Here is a 17,393-nt window from a genome sequence, read left to right on the forward strand (position 1 = left end):
TTAACAATTTGTTCAAAATAAAATAAAATAAAATAATATGTTTTAAATAATATGTTTTAAATAATATGTTATAATACTTTAAACTCAATTAATATTTTTGATAGTTATCAGCTAATTTCTGTCAAAAAATATTAATCGCAGATAAGGATATATTATAACATATTATTTAAAACTAATATTATTATTTTATTTAATTTTATTTTGAACAAACTGTCAAACTGCTACCTCTCGCGATAACAGCCTCTCGATGCTACGAATATATAACGCACAACGCGAATCTTGATAGCCAATGTCGCGGAAAAGCTACAACAGTAAACTTCGATATATATGCAAGTATCGACTTTACATATCTTTTTTAGAAAAGGATTATACTCTATATCTAATTCAATCTCTAATCCTCTCTGTAATCCAATGTTATCTGATGTTAATTTCGGTGTGAAATTCTTGCGTAAGGAAAGTAGGTCGGGAAAATAGCATAGGTAAAACATTAAGGACATTAAATTAAGATGAATCGAACAATTTTTATTCCCTCAATTTATCAGCTTGCAAAAACGAGACTAAAAAGAAAAGCAAACGTGAATGCTTTAAGCACATAAAGAAGAAGACAAAATTTAAATTACACAACATAAAGCGTATATAAGAATCTTTTTTATAGATATACAATACAACACTCCATCTTCTTCTCTATCGCCTTCTTCTGAATTGCCAGTTTGCCGATATTTGTTCGATCTTGCTTATTATATAAGAAATGTTGCAGCATGTCTTTTTGATTAGAAGAAATTAGAGGAAAATTATTGATGGTAATATAAAAAGAATGATTAAAGAAATTATTTAATTATATCGTATTTAGTTCTATATAGTGGCTATCGATGACTCGAAAGTAAAATCGGTATAAATATATGTTGAGCAAAAATCAAAAGTCGCTCGATCAAGAAAGCAATTTATATCAAAGAGTCTATATGATTTGAGATGTCAAACGGTTAAGCGTTCGGAGGTACAGGCTGTGCTTTCGACAAGATTTCCCATCTGAAGATATTCAGATGTTTCAGAAGGTGGATCCTAAGACAAAAAAGAATGCATTTTATTAAGAATTGGAAAAAAGAGAGAATGTATGTGTGGTTTAAATAGAGTTTATATAATACATAAATTATATTTTATGCAATGTCTATCCTGATTTAATGCTTGCCGATATATTCGATCTGGATCGAGCGTGTATTAAGTGAGAAAATTTGTAACATGACTTTTTTTTATTAAACGAACATTATTGATAATAATATAAATAGAATGATTAAAGAGATTATCACATTACATTGTATTTAATAGTGACTATCGATGGCTTGACAAACGACGATAAAATTGATTATTAATATCGATCAAATATGTCAAAAATCGTTAGGTCAAAAAAGCGATTACGTCTATGACATTATTTGAGGCATCATTGGCGGTTAAACGTTCAAAAGTACGGTCGGCTGTGCTTCAGGCAAGATTTCCACCCAATCGTATTCAGATATTTCAGAAGGTGGGAGCTAAGATAGAAAAAAATTCATTTTATTAAGACTCGGAGGGTGTGTGTGTGTGTTTAGATTTGCAAAGCTCAACCAAAATCAGTCATAGTTGGAAAGTACATACATATGCGAAACTCAGAACACACACGAATCTTCGTGCTTTTTTCGCAAACATTAGCTGAGACATTTGCAATACAGGAAAGTTGACAAGTAAAGAGGAGAGAGAAAGAGAAAAATATTACTGAAAAGAGTGATGATGAGCGAGGAGAAACAAGAAGATAAGATACATTTCGTAAAGTAGTACAAGGCGATGCACGATAAAAATTTCATTCCTTTTCTCTAATTATCTCTGTTTCTTGCACGGTCGACTCGAGTGGAAATTTTCATTCACACTAACATTTTTTGTCTATTATTTCTGATTATCATGCAACTGTCGACGCAAGCATTCTCCAATGTGTTTCGAGAGTAAAACAAAAATCATCATTTGACTCTCGACATGAAATGGCAATTATTGACAAATATATGCAGCAATGTTTCTGTATATTGAAAGGCTAAACATATATGTATTATAAACATGATAAAATAAAGCTTACAATATACAATTTTTACTGTTACATAATTTGACGATTATCGAGATACAAAACTGTATGAAAAACATACTTCGAAGAAAATTAAGTTGTAATTGAAAAATAATCTTATATGTTATCGGTTTGCACGTTTGTGACATTTAATTTACGAAACATTTTTGCTCCTAAATTACTTATAATACTTATAAACATTTTTTAAATATAATTACTTATAAACATAATTTATTTATAACTTGCCATTTGTTGTACTGTTTCTTATGTCTGTGTGTTAAAAAAAAACATTATACATTATATGTTTTAATTATTATTATATTATAATCTATCAAATCACGTAGTAATAACGTTGTAATATTAGTGAAACAAATTATTTCGAATAATAGTAAATGTATATTATGAAATAAGCTAATGTAAAAGCAATATTTACAATATTTTTTAGTCGATATTATATAGACAAATTATTGTTCCATGCAACGACTTTGCTCCATGCATAATTATAAAAATAATTACGATCAATTTATTTGTACATGTCTGATAATACTCACCAAATGCAGAATTGTATCTTCTATTTCGTTTTTTAGGGTTTCGATAGTATCGAGACAACTCTTGAAATTAGGTCTATCGTTCGCTATATTCCAACAACTTAGCATCAAATTATATAATTTCTCTGGACAGTGACGGGGTTTCAACAACTTGTTCCCTGCACACACATGCCTTTTTACATTGCAATTGTCTATGTCAGCATAGGGCTGCTGACCTAATGACGTAATTTCCCACATTAGTACTCCGAATGCCCAAACATCGCTTTGTGAAGAAAATTTTTTTTCCTTCAAAGATTCCGGTGCCATCCAGCGAACAGGAAGTGGGATTCCTTTTCCCTAATTTTAATACACAATTTTAGTGCACAATTTTAGTTAAATCTTTTACTGAAGTCGTCTATTTTTTTTAAGCAAACATTACGCGCGTGCAAATTAATTCATCTACCTTTCTTTATATACATATACAAATATAAAAATAGTTTTACACTATAATATTTTTGTTTACATTCTATATAGTCAGTTTAAAGATATATATAATATTATAACAATGCAGAAATAAAAAAATGTTTTAACTATTTTAAATAAATGCATTTACCATGCGGTGATAGTCTTTTTCGTAAATATCTCTAGCCAGTCCGAAGTCTCTGATTTTGACAATACGATGTTCGCGATCTCTCGCCGATATTAAGCAGTTACGACACGCAAGATCTCTATGCACATAGTGCTGTTCTTCTAAGTAGCGACAACCCCGAGCAACATCTTCGCACATGGCGAGCAAGTCTTTCAGACGCAAAGCTTGCGGATCTGACGGTTGCAATGTCCGACTCTCTCTCAAATAAGTCAGTAAGTCCCCAGCTTCCATTAATTCCAATATAAGCCATGGTGAATCCATGGTTTCATTACAGATACCCAACAATCTCAGCACATGTATATGGTCAAAGTGGGCCATAATCTTGGCCTCTTTCAAGAATTCGTTTTTCTGTTGCGCGGTAGCATCTTCTCGTAACATCTTTATGGCAACAAGCACTGTTTTCGATATTTCTAAAATTTCGACGGTTCCTTGATATACCTGCGACATATATCACAATCAACACAAATTGATAGAGTGCATGTTAAAAATGTTTATATTATTTAACATTTTATGAGAAATTTTGATTTTTGCAGTTACTTATATTAAAAGTGTGCCTTTACTTACATCAACATTTTTTTATTAAAATATTAAGAAAAATAATTCGACAATATATTTAAACAATAAGAAATTAGTTATACCTCTCCGAAGTTGCCGAGGCCTATAAGCTTTCCTAGCGTCATTTGCTTTCTTTTGATTTTGATTCGTTGAAATTCGTTCAGATCACTTTGCAGATTAAGATCGTGGTTTTTTGGTTCAGAATTCACGGAAGGTGTTTTATTTACAATTGGTGATTTATTACCTATTATTTAAAACGGAATTATTTTATATTTTTTACGTTGTTGGCATGCTGTTAGATAAAAAAGCATTATAATACACTTATCTAATAATATATAGCTAATATATATAGCGAAATTTGAATCAACAAATAAACTAACTTTTCAGAAACTCTTTATATATACATATGTCAAATCTAAAATAATTCTCAATTAATGTCCTAAATTTATAACAAATATACTTACAACAGTACAAATCAGAAACGAATGCAGTGATAGCCACAATGATGACAACAAATACAAGTATGCCGAAGATTGTATAGTAACTTGTATTTGTATCTGTATTTGTTGATCTTATAGTAGATTCTGTTAAACCAACGATCGTGCTTGATTCGCTCCATACTTTAAGTCCGTAATCGTTTTCATCGTGCACGCGAAATGGATATTTCTGATTCTTCCCTGATAAAAAAATCGATAGAAAACAACAGAACGATTACATCGTTTTTAATCGTAGTTATGAATCGAAAGTTAACGAAAGAATATCGTAAATATACGATTGATTCTCTAGCGTTTCCTTTCGTAAGTATCCTATTAATATGTTATCGTTTCTTATCATTTCTTTTTGCTAACCCATACAGCATTGAATGATTGTAGAAACATATTGCATAGATCTAACATTATAATATTGCATGTGAGTTGTGAAATATTCCTGCAATATTACTGTAAGAATGCGACAACAGTAAAATGTCCGCTTTTAAAAAAATTACAATGTAATGCTATGGTATTATTACGGTAACTTTTATTGTAAATATACAATTGATTACGAATAGATTTTCAATTATTTTTTGTTGATAAATTCCAATAAAACAATAAAAAACAATATATCACAATAAGAATTTTATCCGATTTTATCGTATTCTAACGACTGAATCCCGTTTTTAACAGAGATTGAAATTCCAGTGTTCGAGCTTGTCAATCTGATGGCTTTCTTTGTAATTATTTTCGACAATTAAACCCTCCAGTCGATATAAAGTCACTTGTGAATCGTGAGATTCAGCAGGTTGCCATTTTAAATAATACGTGAAATTTGAAAGTTTCGTTGATATAGGTATCCCAGGAGCATTTGGTACATTACTTTTGTTACACAAGAGTACAGTTTTTAATTTCTTTGTTTTATTCTAGGATGTATGTACATTTACTTATAAAACATTTTACTTAAAAATTTATTTAATTAAAAAAATTTTTAATATTATTTAAATCTTCCTTCAAATTAAATTTTCCTTGATTGACGCACCACTATCTGCATCTGGCTTTTTTTACTAACTCGTTAAAATTCAAATAAAAAACAAATATTTTATAATAAATAAAAATCTTAACCATTACAGAGCGTATATTACATCTCGAAATTTTCTGTCATTGATTAAAAATTTAGAAATATATAAGATTTACGACTACTTAGAATTGGCTTAGCCAGCAAAAGAATGAGATTGATTTTATCTTAAATATTTCTGTTTCGCGTATAAAACCTTTCCCTTTTTTTCTTTATCTTCTTAAATAGAATTTATTAATATTTATATTTTTTTTGTTATTAAGAGATATTTCTTTATATTTAATTTTTTCATTTTCTTGAATTTGTGTAAAGCTAAATCATTTTGTAAACAATTTTTGCAGTTCGCGATTTAATTATATATATATTCCATGAAAACCTCACAGAGGTAAAAAAGAAAAAAATACGCCAAGTACATAAAAAATTTTCCAATTACTACGTAACAAAAAGTTTGAAAAAAATTAAATAGGTGAGATCAATACAACTAGCGCCAAGTATAGTAAATTGTTACAAATTTATAATAGATACTAAATAAAAGTATAATAAATTACTATCAATTTATAATAGATACTAAATGAATTAGAGTTCCTTTAATTCCTAAAACACTTTTCGTATAATGTATAATTTAAAAGAAAGTTTGTTGCAAATTTTAAGTCGTATAGACTGGGGCGTTTAAATACGACCCGGGCACGCCAAGTTTTCATATCTTCGATCTGAATATCGTTTATACGACTTATTTACATAAAACTTTTTTTTAAATTATACATTATACAAAAAGTGTTTTAGGAATTAAAGGAACTCTAATTCATTTAGTATCTATTATGAATTGATAGTAATTTATTATATTTGGCGCTAGTTGTATTGATCTCACCTATTTAATTTTTTTCAAACTTTTTGTTACGTAGTAATTGGAAAATTTTTTATGTACTTGGCGTAATTTTTTTTTATTTTTATGATGTTTTTTATGGGAAAATCTCATTGCTTTTTGCTTTGGGCCGGTCTCACCATCTCCGATTAACTTCGATCGACTGATTAAACTATATCTTTGTCTCTTTTTAAGAACGTAGTTGAAAAGAGACAAAGATATAATTTAATGGTTTAATCGCCCGATTGAATTAATCGGAGATGGTGAGACTGGCACTTTTGTGTTTTTACATTCTGGATATACTTGTTGTTTCCCGTTTTCAATTATATCGATTATATAATTACGATTGCGTGCTTCACGACGTACTTTATTATATGTATAGTTATATACACAATCGTAACCTTTAAATAATTAAAATCCGATAATTAAATAAAAATTGAAGATAAAAGAATCGAAGATGAAATAATTAAAAATGATAGAAGAAGAAGAAATATCATCTTTTAAAACATCAATTTTTTATATAACATTACTATTTTATTTAAAAAATTTCAAATAATAGAAAGAGTTTTCGCTTACTGATAATTCCATCACCGCCGATACCGTCGTTGCCGTTAACATTGCCGCCACTCCAATCAAGTACCGCCTTTCTTGTCGTCACCGATTCCGTCGGTTCCGTCGCCGCACCCGTCCCTTTGATCCCGTTATCATAAACGTCCGCACGGGGTGGGGGGCAAAACGGACACTTCCTCCTTCCTGGAAAATGGAAAAAAATTAAAGAAATTAGAAAATACAAAAAAATTTTTTTAAATACACTTAAAAAGAACCTTTCTCCATTTACATCTACTTTATAGCGGTGAGAAAGCTTTAATATTAAACTACGGACTCCCATGCCCGATACCATTCATTCCGTCATCGATCGTCCCATAATTGTGCGTCCCGTAGACGCTCGTCCTGACACTGCTCAATCTGTCACCAGCCGTCCTAATGCCGTCCATGTTCTTGTTGCCGACTATCCTGTCAACGATCCCGTTGTTCCAGCCGTTCTTGATTTTTTCTATGAAAATAGACAAGATAATATTTTAATATTTTATATATATACAGGGTGTATCAGACCATCTGTCCACCCCTTTTATTTTTGAAATGGCTCAAAATTATGAAAAATCGCGAAATACGAAATAGTGTTTGATTATTTCGAGGGACTACTCTTTTAAGGGGGTTTCGATAGTTCTCCTAAGAAGGTACTCCAGGGGAACCCCAACTCAAAATTTTTAAATGGAATCACCCATATTGTAGTATATCGTTTAAAAGGGCATAAATAAAGAAAATTTTTGGCGCAAACCGAAGGTTGATACGTTGACCTGTTCAGAAGTTATTTAGGATCAAAGTTTAACAAAGAACAATTTCAAAAAATTATTACTACCATTTGAAAAATTCTAAAAAAAAAAAAAAAACGTTTGAGGTGTAAAAGTGTTTGTCTTTTTAAGTCCTTTCCATAAAAAATTCAGATTTGATCTTGAAGTTTTTTTTTTAATTTGAGAAAGAAATTCAAGCAAGACGTGAATTTAATAAATTGCTTGAATTTTCAATATTTTTAATAATAATAATATAATATTTTTATATAACGATATAATATTTTTTTTATTATAAATTATTAAATTCTTTTATTATTTTTATTTTCTTTTTGCACCATATTCCGTGACACTTCTTACAATATTTTATTTTCTTTCTGAATTGCACTATTCCTATAACCGTTATTTAATATAACTGTTATATTAACGGTTATGTGTTATATTATAACAGATAACACATTATTATCTCACACGTATACACGCACATACGCAAAATATATTTATAATTTTACCTTTCAAAGCGTATTTACAATACTCAACGAATAATCATACATGCGAGCGCTGCAAACGCGCCTTGAAGGACAAAATCGCTTTGCATGTGTGCGTGCAAGCATACGTACATGAGTCTGAAAGTTGAAATCTGAAAGTTGAAAATAAGATGACAGAAATTGTCATATTTCTGGTATACGATTATCATATCTCAGGATTGACTGCACCAATCTTAAAACTGGTCGCAATGGAAAACTTGCATCCACATTTTATAAGAAAAATGTCGTTACATTTTTGATTGTTTCGAATTTTGCACTGGTTCTTGAGGTATTTCAATCGAAAGTTTATTTGACATAAAATTCCGGATAAGCTTCTTGGTAGCGTCTTGACATGTGCAGTGACTATCAATCAACGGTCGGATCGGATGCAGTTCTTTTTGTACTTGGCGTCGCGACGCTATCGCGTCGCTTGATTTATTACCATTTTTATATATTATTTTTTATACCTTATTTTTATATATTGTTATATACAATTTCTTGCAATTTTATCAGTAGATTTTGGGATTATAGACATATCTGCAAATGAATTCTTACCGTTTTTATATTGCCCAGGCTTAACATAATTGTGATGGATATCATCATAACCGATGTTATTGATGTTTGGTAACAAGTTGTTATTAACTTTGAGCGATGAGATCATCTGCGGTTGGATGGATGCGATTTTCTTGTTGTGTGAAGCGATATTCTGTTGAATGGGTGAGATACCCTGCGTTAGATGCATAGTAAAAGCTAATAAGAATTTATAATTATAGCAAATAAGTCTAGGAAGGCTTGATTCTCTTCGATTGTCGAAACAGTTTTTTCTAATAAATCAGTTTTTATATTAGATTAATTGAAATTAATTGAGATTAATTAATAACAACAGTTTCTTCAAGTAAGACTTTAGCTCAATTATTTTTTTTTATGAGTGCAATTGTTATCACTGATAATTTTAAGATTTATATTTTAATAGTAAATATAAGTTTTTTATTATTATGTTTTGTAGTCATTTTATAAATTTTCGAAATTCCTGTATTTAAAAATTTTATTTTTTTTCTATTTAAAAAATTTTTAAATTTAATTTCTATTATTATGTATATAATAATTAATTATGTTCCACAAATGAATTTAGAAGAGCATGATGCCATAAACGTTTGACTAAAATATGTATCCCGATTAAAATATGTATTGAAATATATGTATCTTAATTAAAATATATGTTAACGTATACTTATACATTGAGTGATAAATAAAATTAATGGACACATTGCAAATGATAGTTATTTAGCCATGGGTGTCTACAGTTGAGAGGGAGGTGGGTCAAGAGGAGGCATTTGCCCTCCCTTGGAATCCGTAAAAATATTTAGAATTTGCTTTCTTTTTGAATAAACACTGCAATTTATTCGCATATTTAATATAAAAATAAAAATAACAAAAAAATTAAATTTTAAAAAATTAAGAAAGAAGAGAAAATCAGAATAAGAAACAAAAAAAATTTTAATGATGCCCCTACTGGAAAAAATCCTGCGAACGCCCATATATTTAGCTATGGTTATATGTATATTGGCCTTATAAAAATATTTGATTGAGATCAAGTGTATCGAAATGTATATATTGATCTTCTACTCGGAATTTAGTAGTCGTTTCATTATAAAAATTTTTTTACATTGTTTTTATTAAATAAAAAATATTTATTGTAAGTTTTATATTAATATATATTAAATTAATATATATGAATATTTAAAAAAATAAAAATGTTTTAGAAATTATTGAAAAATCATGTAAATAAGCAAAAGTATTACATATGTATTCATCAATGTAGCAGAGAGTAAACGGAATCTTAATAGAATCGTTAACGTTAAAAATTCTTTTTCGTAAATACAACAATTATATGACAACACGTATTACGTTAAGTTTTAATATACTGTCTTAATTATTATGTTTAATTTTATACTATATAATGTCGATTTTAAAATGAACTTTAATGACTTAAATGTGATGCAAAATTAACAGAGACGCTTTCTTTATATGTATTTATATATATTTTTATAGCATCAAAACTTTTGCTACGCATTGTACAGTTTTAATTACACAAGTAATTTATTATTTACAATATATAACTTTCAATTTTCATCATAAAAAAATCTTATATCTGCATTAATTTTAGATCAAAATACATGAAAATATTTTATCTGGAGACTCACTTGAAAATCTATTTTCTTTATTGAAGGTATTTTGTGAAGGAAACTCTTTATTTGATGATGCGGCAAAACCCCGAAACCCCCGATCGCTCTGGTTAATATTATCACTTTTAATAAAACACATAATATTTTTAACATTCTTAACACACAATAATTTTCTCCTCTTGTAGATGTTTGTACCATGAATTTCTATGTAACACTAGATGACGTGGAGAAGTGCGTTCCACTTTAAATGCCCGACAGCCATCTTTGATAAAGTATAATATGTACTTTTAAACAGTTCAAGGTTAATCTCTCAAATTGTAGTAATAATATGAATTCTAATTTGAAGAATTTTTATAATTCATTTTTATAATTCAACGTAGAAATTACAATATTATATTAGGAATGTTATTATATTACTAAAATACTCTCTAATATATACTACAATATATTTACTTGAATTGAAATATAAATTGTACATGTTACAAATATATACAACTTTGTCTTTTAAGTAGAAGAAAATGTAAATAGCGCAAGTGAAAAAATGTGCATAAAATATAAAACTATATAAAACTAAATGAAGGATATATAGAAAAATGTATAAAATACGTATTGTGTAAAGGACAAAATTTAAAAAACGATAATTTATATTTAAAATTTATTTCATTTTCAAATTTTTTACAATAAATATTATAATTAATAAATTAATATATTATAAACTAATAAATGTTGTAAGTGAAATTCGTTGTTATTAAAAAATATTTTGAATATAAAATTTGTATATCTACTAGTAAATCAAAATAGATTCTTGTTTTCCATCATAATTTCATCGCAATACAGATACAATTTTAATACAAGAAGTCATCGAATAAATGTAAATATTTATATTATTCTAAGGCTGCCTTTGAGAAAATTAAAAAAATTCTTTTAATAGGAAAATTAGTAAAAACTAGCATAAAATTTAAAATAACATTTCTTTGTGACACGAGTCACTGTCAGTCACAAAGAAACGCAGACTGGCCTCTGCCAATTTTAAAATATTACTAACTAATCAGCCGATTCCTAGATAATTCATTGAGTTAAGTGATGACGAATTTTCATCTCAAGAGCAGTTTCAGTTTCAGATCTTGTTGTAGTCTATCCGAGTATGCTTTATTTGTTGCGAAAGGAACTTTGATTTATATTATATAGGAAATGTGATTTATATTATTAGCAGCATCATCAAACATGTGTTCGTTTAACTGTGGAAATAATAATATACAAAGTGATTGTATATAATATCATTGCAAAACCTTTGAGCACAAGCGAGCGGAAAAAAATTTTAATTTAAAAAGTGGATTTTTGATGGAAATGTGTGAATTTGTTTTGTTTCGCTTTCATTGATCTTCTCATTCGCATTTTTATATATTCAACTTATATTGTATTTAACAAATTATTTTACAATGTAAATTTTATTGGCTAGTAAGAGCCAGACGCGGATGGTAGTGCGTCACTTTCAAGGAAGAATTAATTTTCTTAGAAACTGATTAGTTATTCACAGGGCATACATTTGTTTTTTGATACAATACCAAGAAATTAAATCTCAATTATTCCTTGGAATCTGGCTCTTACAATTAGTAGCCGTTGGAGTTTAAATATATGTATCACATTGAGAGTCTTACTAAAATCTTAGTTGTTTATTTCAAAAGGTTTCCAAATAAATATTATATGTAATTATTTTTAATAAGAAAGTAGTAATTAATTTTCAAAATGAATAGCTCGCCTATTACACCATATACTTTGTGACTATATATACCGTTCTATTATTATATATGCAGTAAAAAAGTCATAATTATAAAATTGTAACACTTTTTCGCTTTCCCTACCATTGAAAAATTAAAAATGATCAAGCGACTAGCGACTATCAATTGTTTAAATAAATGTGTGTTTTTGATACTTTTAGTTATATGTATAAATGACATATATATATATATATATATATATATATAAATAAATAAATGTGATTTTTTTCAAATCCGGCCAATAGAGCCAAGCACGAAAATTAATTCTAATTTTTAGGAACTGTATCTCTTGGTTGGAGATTACTAAGTACCATCAATTAATAATCCTCGAACTTACAACGGGAAAATAGGCGAGAAAAATATTGGTCCGAAAAGTCGCTGAAGCGGGAATTAATTTTCGTGCTTGGCTCTATTGGCCGGATTTGAAAAAAATCACATTTATTTATTTATTAAATACTGAGCCGGTAAAAATAAAAATATTTCTTAAAAATATTCTTAATTTATATATATATATATATATATATATATATATATATACAAATAAGTAAAATTGTCATATTTCTTGTTTCTTTAATTTAAATTCTAGATTCCAATTTATATTTTACATTTATAATTTACAAACATTTATACTATTTACATTTATAATTTAGAAACATGTGGGGATGTTGTTAAAAAGTAAATACTAATTTTTATTTTCACCGCGAATTCTCCAACGCCATCTAAAACTCTGGAATCGATCTATCGATCAGTTTTCTATATACCTAGATCGATACTCCTTTTTTTGTATGAAGTAAACGAGAGAATAAAGAAGACGTATAAAAGTATTAAGAGTCGAAATCTGTTCTCTGTGTACAAATTACATTTACTCAAAACCCAAATCCTGTCTCAAAATAACAGATGTATAAGTATATAATGTATTAAATATTGTACAAATCACTGTTTAAAAAATTTGTTTTTATTGTGTTTGTGAGAACACAATCAAATAAACATCGGACTTGTATTTTGATGAAAACATTATTTATTTTTGTAGTAAATTTGTTAACGTATACATATACATTGAGTGATAAATAAGATCTGTTTTTTTTCACTCTGTTATTTTTTCATTCTACATTAAAAAAAAAAATGATAAACTCTGAACTAGTGCAGTCAGTTCAGCTAAAAAGAACAGACCTTTAGCATATCAATAGCACATGTCAGACAATGCGCATATTACAGGCGGTCAGACTAAATATTGAGGGCAATATATTGCACGAAAATTCATTGTACTGATCATCTACTTCGATATTTAGTAGCCGTTTTGTCACGCATGCAACATAATTTAACTCAAAAATATTTTATATTGATTTCATTAAATGAAAATAACTTATTGTAAGTTTTATATAAAAATTAATAAATATATATATAAATATTAAAAAAAATAAACTATCAATAAAATATGTTTTAAAAATTACAGAAAAATCATCTAAATCATGTAAATAATGTAATTCATGTAAATAAGCAAAATGTCATATATTTGTTTATCAATAAATTGAACCAACAAAATCATATTAACGTTAAAATTAAATTATAAACCTGTTCATAAATTAGTATTAGTATATTTTCCTTGATTAAATCCAATGTAAAGTAATGCGTATAAAAGTATAATCGATTGTATTAAAGATTATAATAAAGACTATATGTATTAAAGATTGTATTAATACACGCGTGTGTAATCAATCATCTTTCATAGTTTTCAAGTTATATATATAGAAAAACGTTGAAATAATAAAATCAAATAATAAAAAATGAATAATATATTATTAATAATTATAAATTATAAATTATAATTATACAGTATGAATGTAAATTTACTTTATCTCTAATTAAATCGCGATTTAATTTTTATTAATTTATAATTGAGTACAATAAATAAATTATTTTGCGCCTTATTGTGAACTCGAATCTCATTGCCATTTCTTACCTTTTTGTTTCTCTAATCACGAGAACTTTTTAATTATACTTTCTTTATCTCTTGCCGAATAAAAATTGGTAGATTTGTTCAACGAAAAATAAATATAGGTATTAGTTTTATGTTTTGAAATAGTATTTATTATTTATTTCAACTTATTTTAAACATATATTTATTGAATGCATTTGCACGACTACAAAATATATTTTTCTATTACTCATATTTTTTATACATTTCCTGTTTATTATATTCTATATTTAATGCAATGTCTATCTATCCTAATTCAATGGTTGCCGGTCTATTCGATTTGGATCAAACGTTTATTAAGTGAAAAAATTTGCAACATGAATTTTTTTTATAAAGACGAAGAAATTAGACGAACATTATTGTATAGTAATATAAATAGAATTATTAAAGAGATTATCACATTAATATTAATTACATTACATTGTATTTGATAGTGCCTATCAATGGCTTGACAACGACGATAAAATTGATTATTAATATCAATCAAAAATGTGGAAAATCGTTCGGTCAAAAAAGCGATTACGTCTATGACATTATTTGAGGCATCATTGGCGGTTAAACGTTCAAAAGTACGGTCGGCTGCAATGTGCTTCAGAAAAGATCTGCTATCTGAAGGTATTCAGATATTTCAGAAGGTGGGGGCTAAGACAGAAAAAAATTCATGTTATTAAGAATCGGAGAGAGTGTGTGTGTGTGTGTGTGTCTAGATTTGCAAAGCTCAACCAAAATTAGACGCAGTTGGAAAGTACATACATATGCGAAACTCAGAACACATACGAAGCAGTGGTATCAACGCAGAGTACTATTAGCAAGGCAGTGCAATACAGGAAAGTTGACAAGTAAGGAGGAGAGAGAAAGAGGGAAATATTAAGGAAGAGAGTGATGATAAGCGAGGAGAAACAAGAAGATAAGATACATTTCGTAAAGTAGTACAAGGCGATGCACGATAAAAACTTTATTCCTTTTCTTTAATTATCTCTGTTTCTTGCACGGTCGACTCGAGTAGAAATTTTCATTCATACCAACATTTTCTGTCTATTATTTCTTACTGCCATGCAACTGCGTCGACGCAAGCATTCTCCAATGTGTTTCGAGAGTAAAACAAAAATCATCATTTGACTCTCGACATGAAGTGGCAATTATTGACAATGGCAAATATATGCAGCAATGTTCCTGTATATTGAAAGGCTAAACATATGTATTATGAACATGATAAAATAAAGCTTACAATATATAATTTTCGCTATTACATAATCTGACTATCGAGTTACAAAACCGTATGAAAAACATACTTACTTCGAATGAAAATTAAGTTGTAATTGAAAAATAATCTTATATGTTATCGGTTTCCATGTTTGTGACATTTAATTTACGAAAAATTTTTTCTCCTAAATTACTTATAATACCTATAAACATTATTTAAATATAATTACCTATAAACATAATTTATTTATAACTTGTCATTTGTTGTACTGTTTCTTATGTTTGTGTGTAAAAAAAAACATTATACATTGTATGTTAATTATTATTATATTATAATCTATCAAATCACGTAGTAATCACGTTGTAATATCAGTGAAACAAATGATTTTGAATAGTAGTAAATGTATTATGAAATAAGCTAATGTAAAAGCAATATTTACAATATTTTTTAGTCGATATTATATCGACAAATTATTGTTCCATGCAACGACTTTGCTCCATACATAATTATAAAAATAATTACGATCAATTTATTTGTATATGTCTGATAATACTTATCAAATGCAGAATTGTATCTTCTATTTCGTTTTTTAAGGTTTCGATAGTTTCGAGACAACTCTTGAAATTAGGTCTATAGTTCGCTATATTCCAACAACTTAGCATCAAGTTGTACAATTGATTTGGACAGTTAGGAGGCATCAACAACCTGTTCCCCGCACACACATGTTCCATTATTTTGTAATCATCTATGGCAGCATAGGGCCACTGACCCAATGACGTAATTTCCCACATTAGTACTCCGAATGCCCAAACATCGCTTTGTGAAGAAAATTTTTTTTCCATAAAAGATTCCGGTGCCATCCAGCGAACGGGAAGTGGGGTTGCTTCTTCCTAATTTTAATGCACAATTTTAGTGTACAATTTTAGTTAAGCCTTTTACCGAAATCGTCTATTTTTTTTAAACATTACGCGCGTGCAAATTAATTCATCTACTTTCCTTTATATACATATACAAATATAAAAATAGTTTTTCACTATAATATTTTTGTTTACATTTTAGTTAGTTTAAAGATATATAATATTATAACAATGCAAAAATAAAAAAACTGTCTTAACTATTTTAAATAAATGTATATACCATGCGGTAATAGTTTGTTTCGTAAATATCTCTAGCCAGTCTGAAGTCGCTGACTTTGACAATACGATGTTCGCGATCTCTCGCCGATATTAAGCAATTTCGACACGCAAGATCTCTATGCACATAGTGCTGTTCTTCTAAATAGCGACAATCCCGAGCAACATCTTCGCACATGGCGAGCAAGTCTTTCAGACGTAAAGCTTGCGGATCTGACGGTTGCAATGCCCGACTCTCTCTCAAATAAGTCAGTAAGTCACCAGCTTCCATTAATTCCAATATAAGACATGGTGAATCCATGGTGTCAACACAGATACCCAATAATTTCAGCACATGTTTGTGGTCAAGGAGGCTCATAATTATGGCCTCGTTCAAGAATTCGTTTTTTTGTTGCTTGGTAGCATTTTTTGGTGACATTTTTATAGCGACAGGTGTTCTTTCCGACTTTTCTAAATTTTCGACAATTCCTTGATATACCTGCGACATATTTCATAATCAACACAAATTGATAGAATGCATGCTAAAAATGTTTATATTATTTAACATTTTATGAGAAATTTTGATTTTTGTAATTACTTTTATTAAATGTGTGCCTTTATCTCAACATTTTTTATTAAAATGTTAAGAAAAATAATTCGAGAATATATTTAAAAAATAAGAAATTAGTTACACCTCTCCGAAACTGCCACTGCCTAGAATCTTTTCCAGCGTAATTTGCTTTCTTTCGATTTTGATTCGTGGAAATTCGTCCAGATCACTTTGCGGATGAGGACCGTGCACAGAATTTGGTTCAAAATTCACGGAAGGAGTTTCATTTACAATTGGTGATCTATTACCTTTTATTTAAAACGAAATTATTTTATATTTTTACGTTGCTGGCATGCTGTTTTAATACACTTATCTAATAATATATAGCTAATATATATAGCAAAATTTGAATCAGCAAATAAACTAACTTTTCAGAAACTCTTTATATATGTTACTCGCATTCGCCGAATTTGTCCATTACCCGAATT

At 28.4% G+C, this 17,393-nt stretch overlaps 1 protein-coding gene and 1 long non-coding RNA gene across 2 annotated transcripts in view; one reads left to right on the top strand and one right to left on the bottom strand.

Annotated features, from left to right (window-relative positions):
* The window catches only part of LOC145941233 (uncharacterized), a 179,505-nt gene that overhangs the window by 20,710 nt on the left and 141,402 nt on the right, over positions 1 to 17,393 (top strand). The window lies entirely within an intron of this gene.
* Positions 93 to 17,058, bottom strand: LOC145944161 (uncharacterized). Its single transcript, XM_083052326.1, has 12 exons — positions 16,954 to 17,058; positions 16,381 to 16,854; positions 15,797 to 16,133; positions 8,656 to 8,850; positions 7,123 to 7,278; positions 6,801 to 6,977; positions 4,279 to 4,491; positions 3,898 to 4,058; positions 3,224 to 3,697; positions 2,635 to 2,967; positions 1,414 to 1,526; positions 93 to 1,059 (listed from the first exon to the last, which is right to left on the bottom strand). Exons 2-11 carry the CDS (start codon positions 16,792 to 16,794, stop codon positions 1,446 to 1,448), a joined length of 2,541 nt encoding a protein of 846 aa, XP_082908452.1. The 5' UTR covers positions 16,795 to 16,854; positions 16,954 to 17,058; the 3' UTR covers positions 93 to 1,059; positions 1,414 to 1,445.

This window comes from Prenolepis imparis, unplaced genomic scaffold (genome assembly GCF_030444845.1).
Source record: "Prenolepis imparis isolate NDT839.2.m4 unplaced genomic scaffold, iyPreImpa1.0 SCAF_1, whole genome shotgun sequence".
Taxonomy (NCBI): Eukaryota; Metazoa; Arthropoda; class Insecta; order Hymenoptera; family Formicidae; genus Prenolepis; species Prenolepis imparis.

Coding starts and splice junctions, on each gene's coding strand:
- LOC145944161 (XM_083052326.1), bottom strand. CDS start 16,794: ATGTCACCAAAAAATGCTACCAAGCAACAAAAAAACGAATTCTTGAAC. Junction 8,851..15,796: donor TACAATTCTGCATTTGATAA/GTATTATCAGAC, acceptor AATTCTTATTAG/CTTTTACTATGCATCTAACG. Junction 7,279..8,655: donor GCCTGGGCAATATAAAAACG/GTAAGAATTCAT, acceptor CTATTTTCATAG/AAAAAATCAAGAACGGCTGG.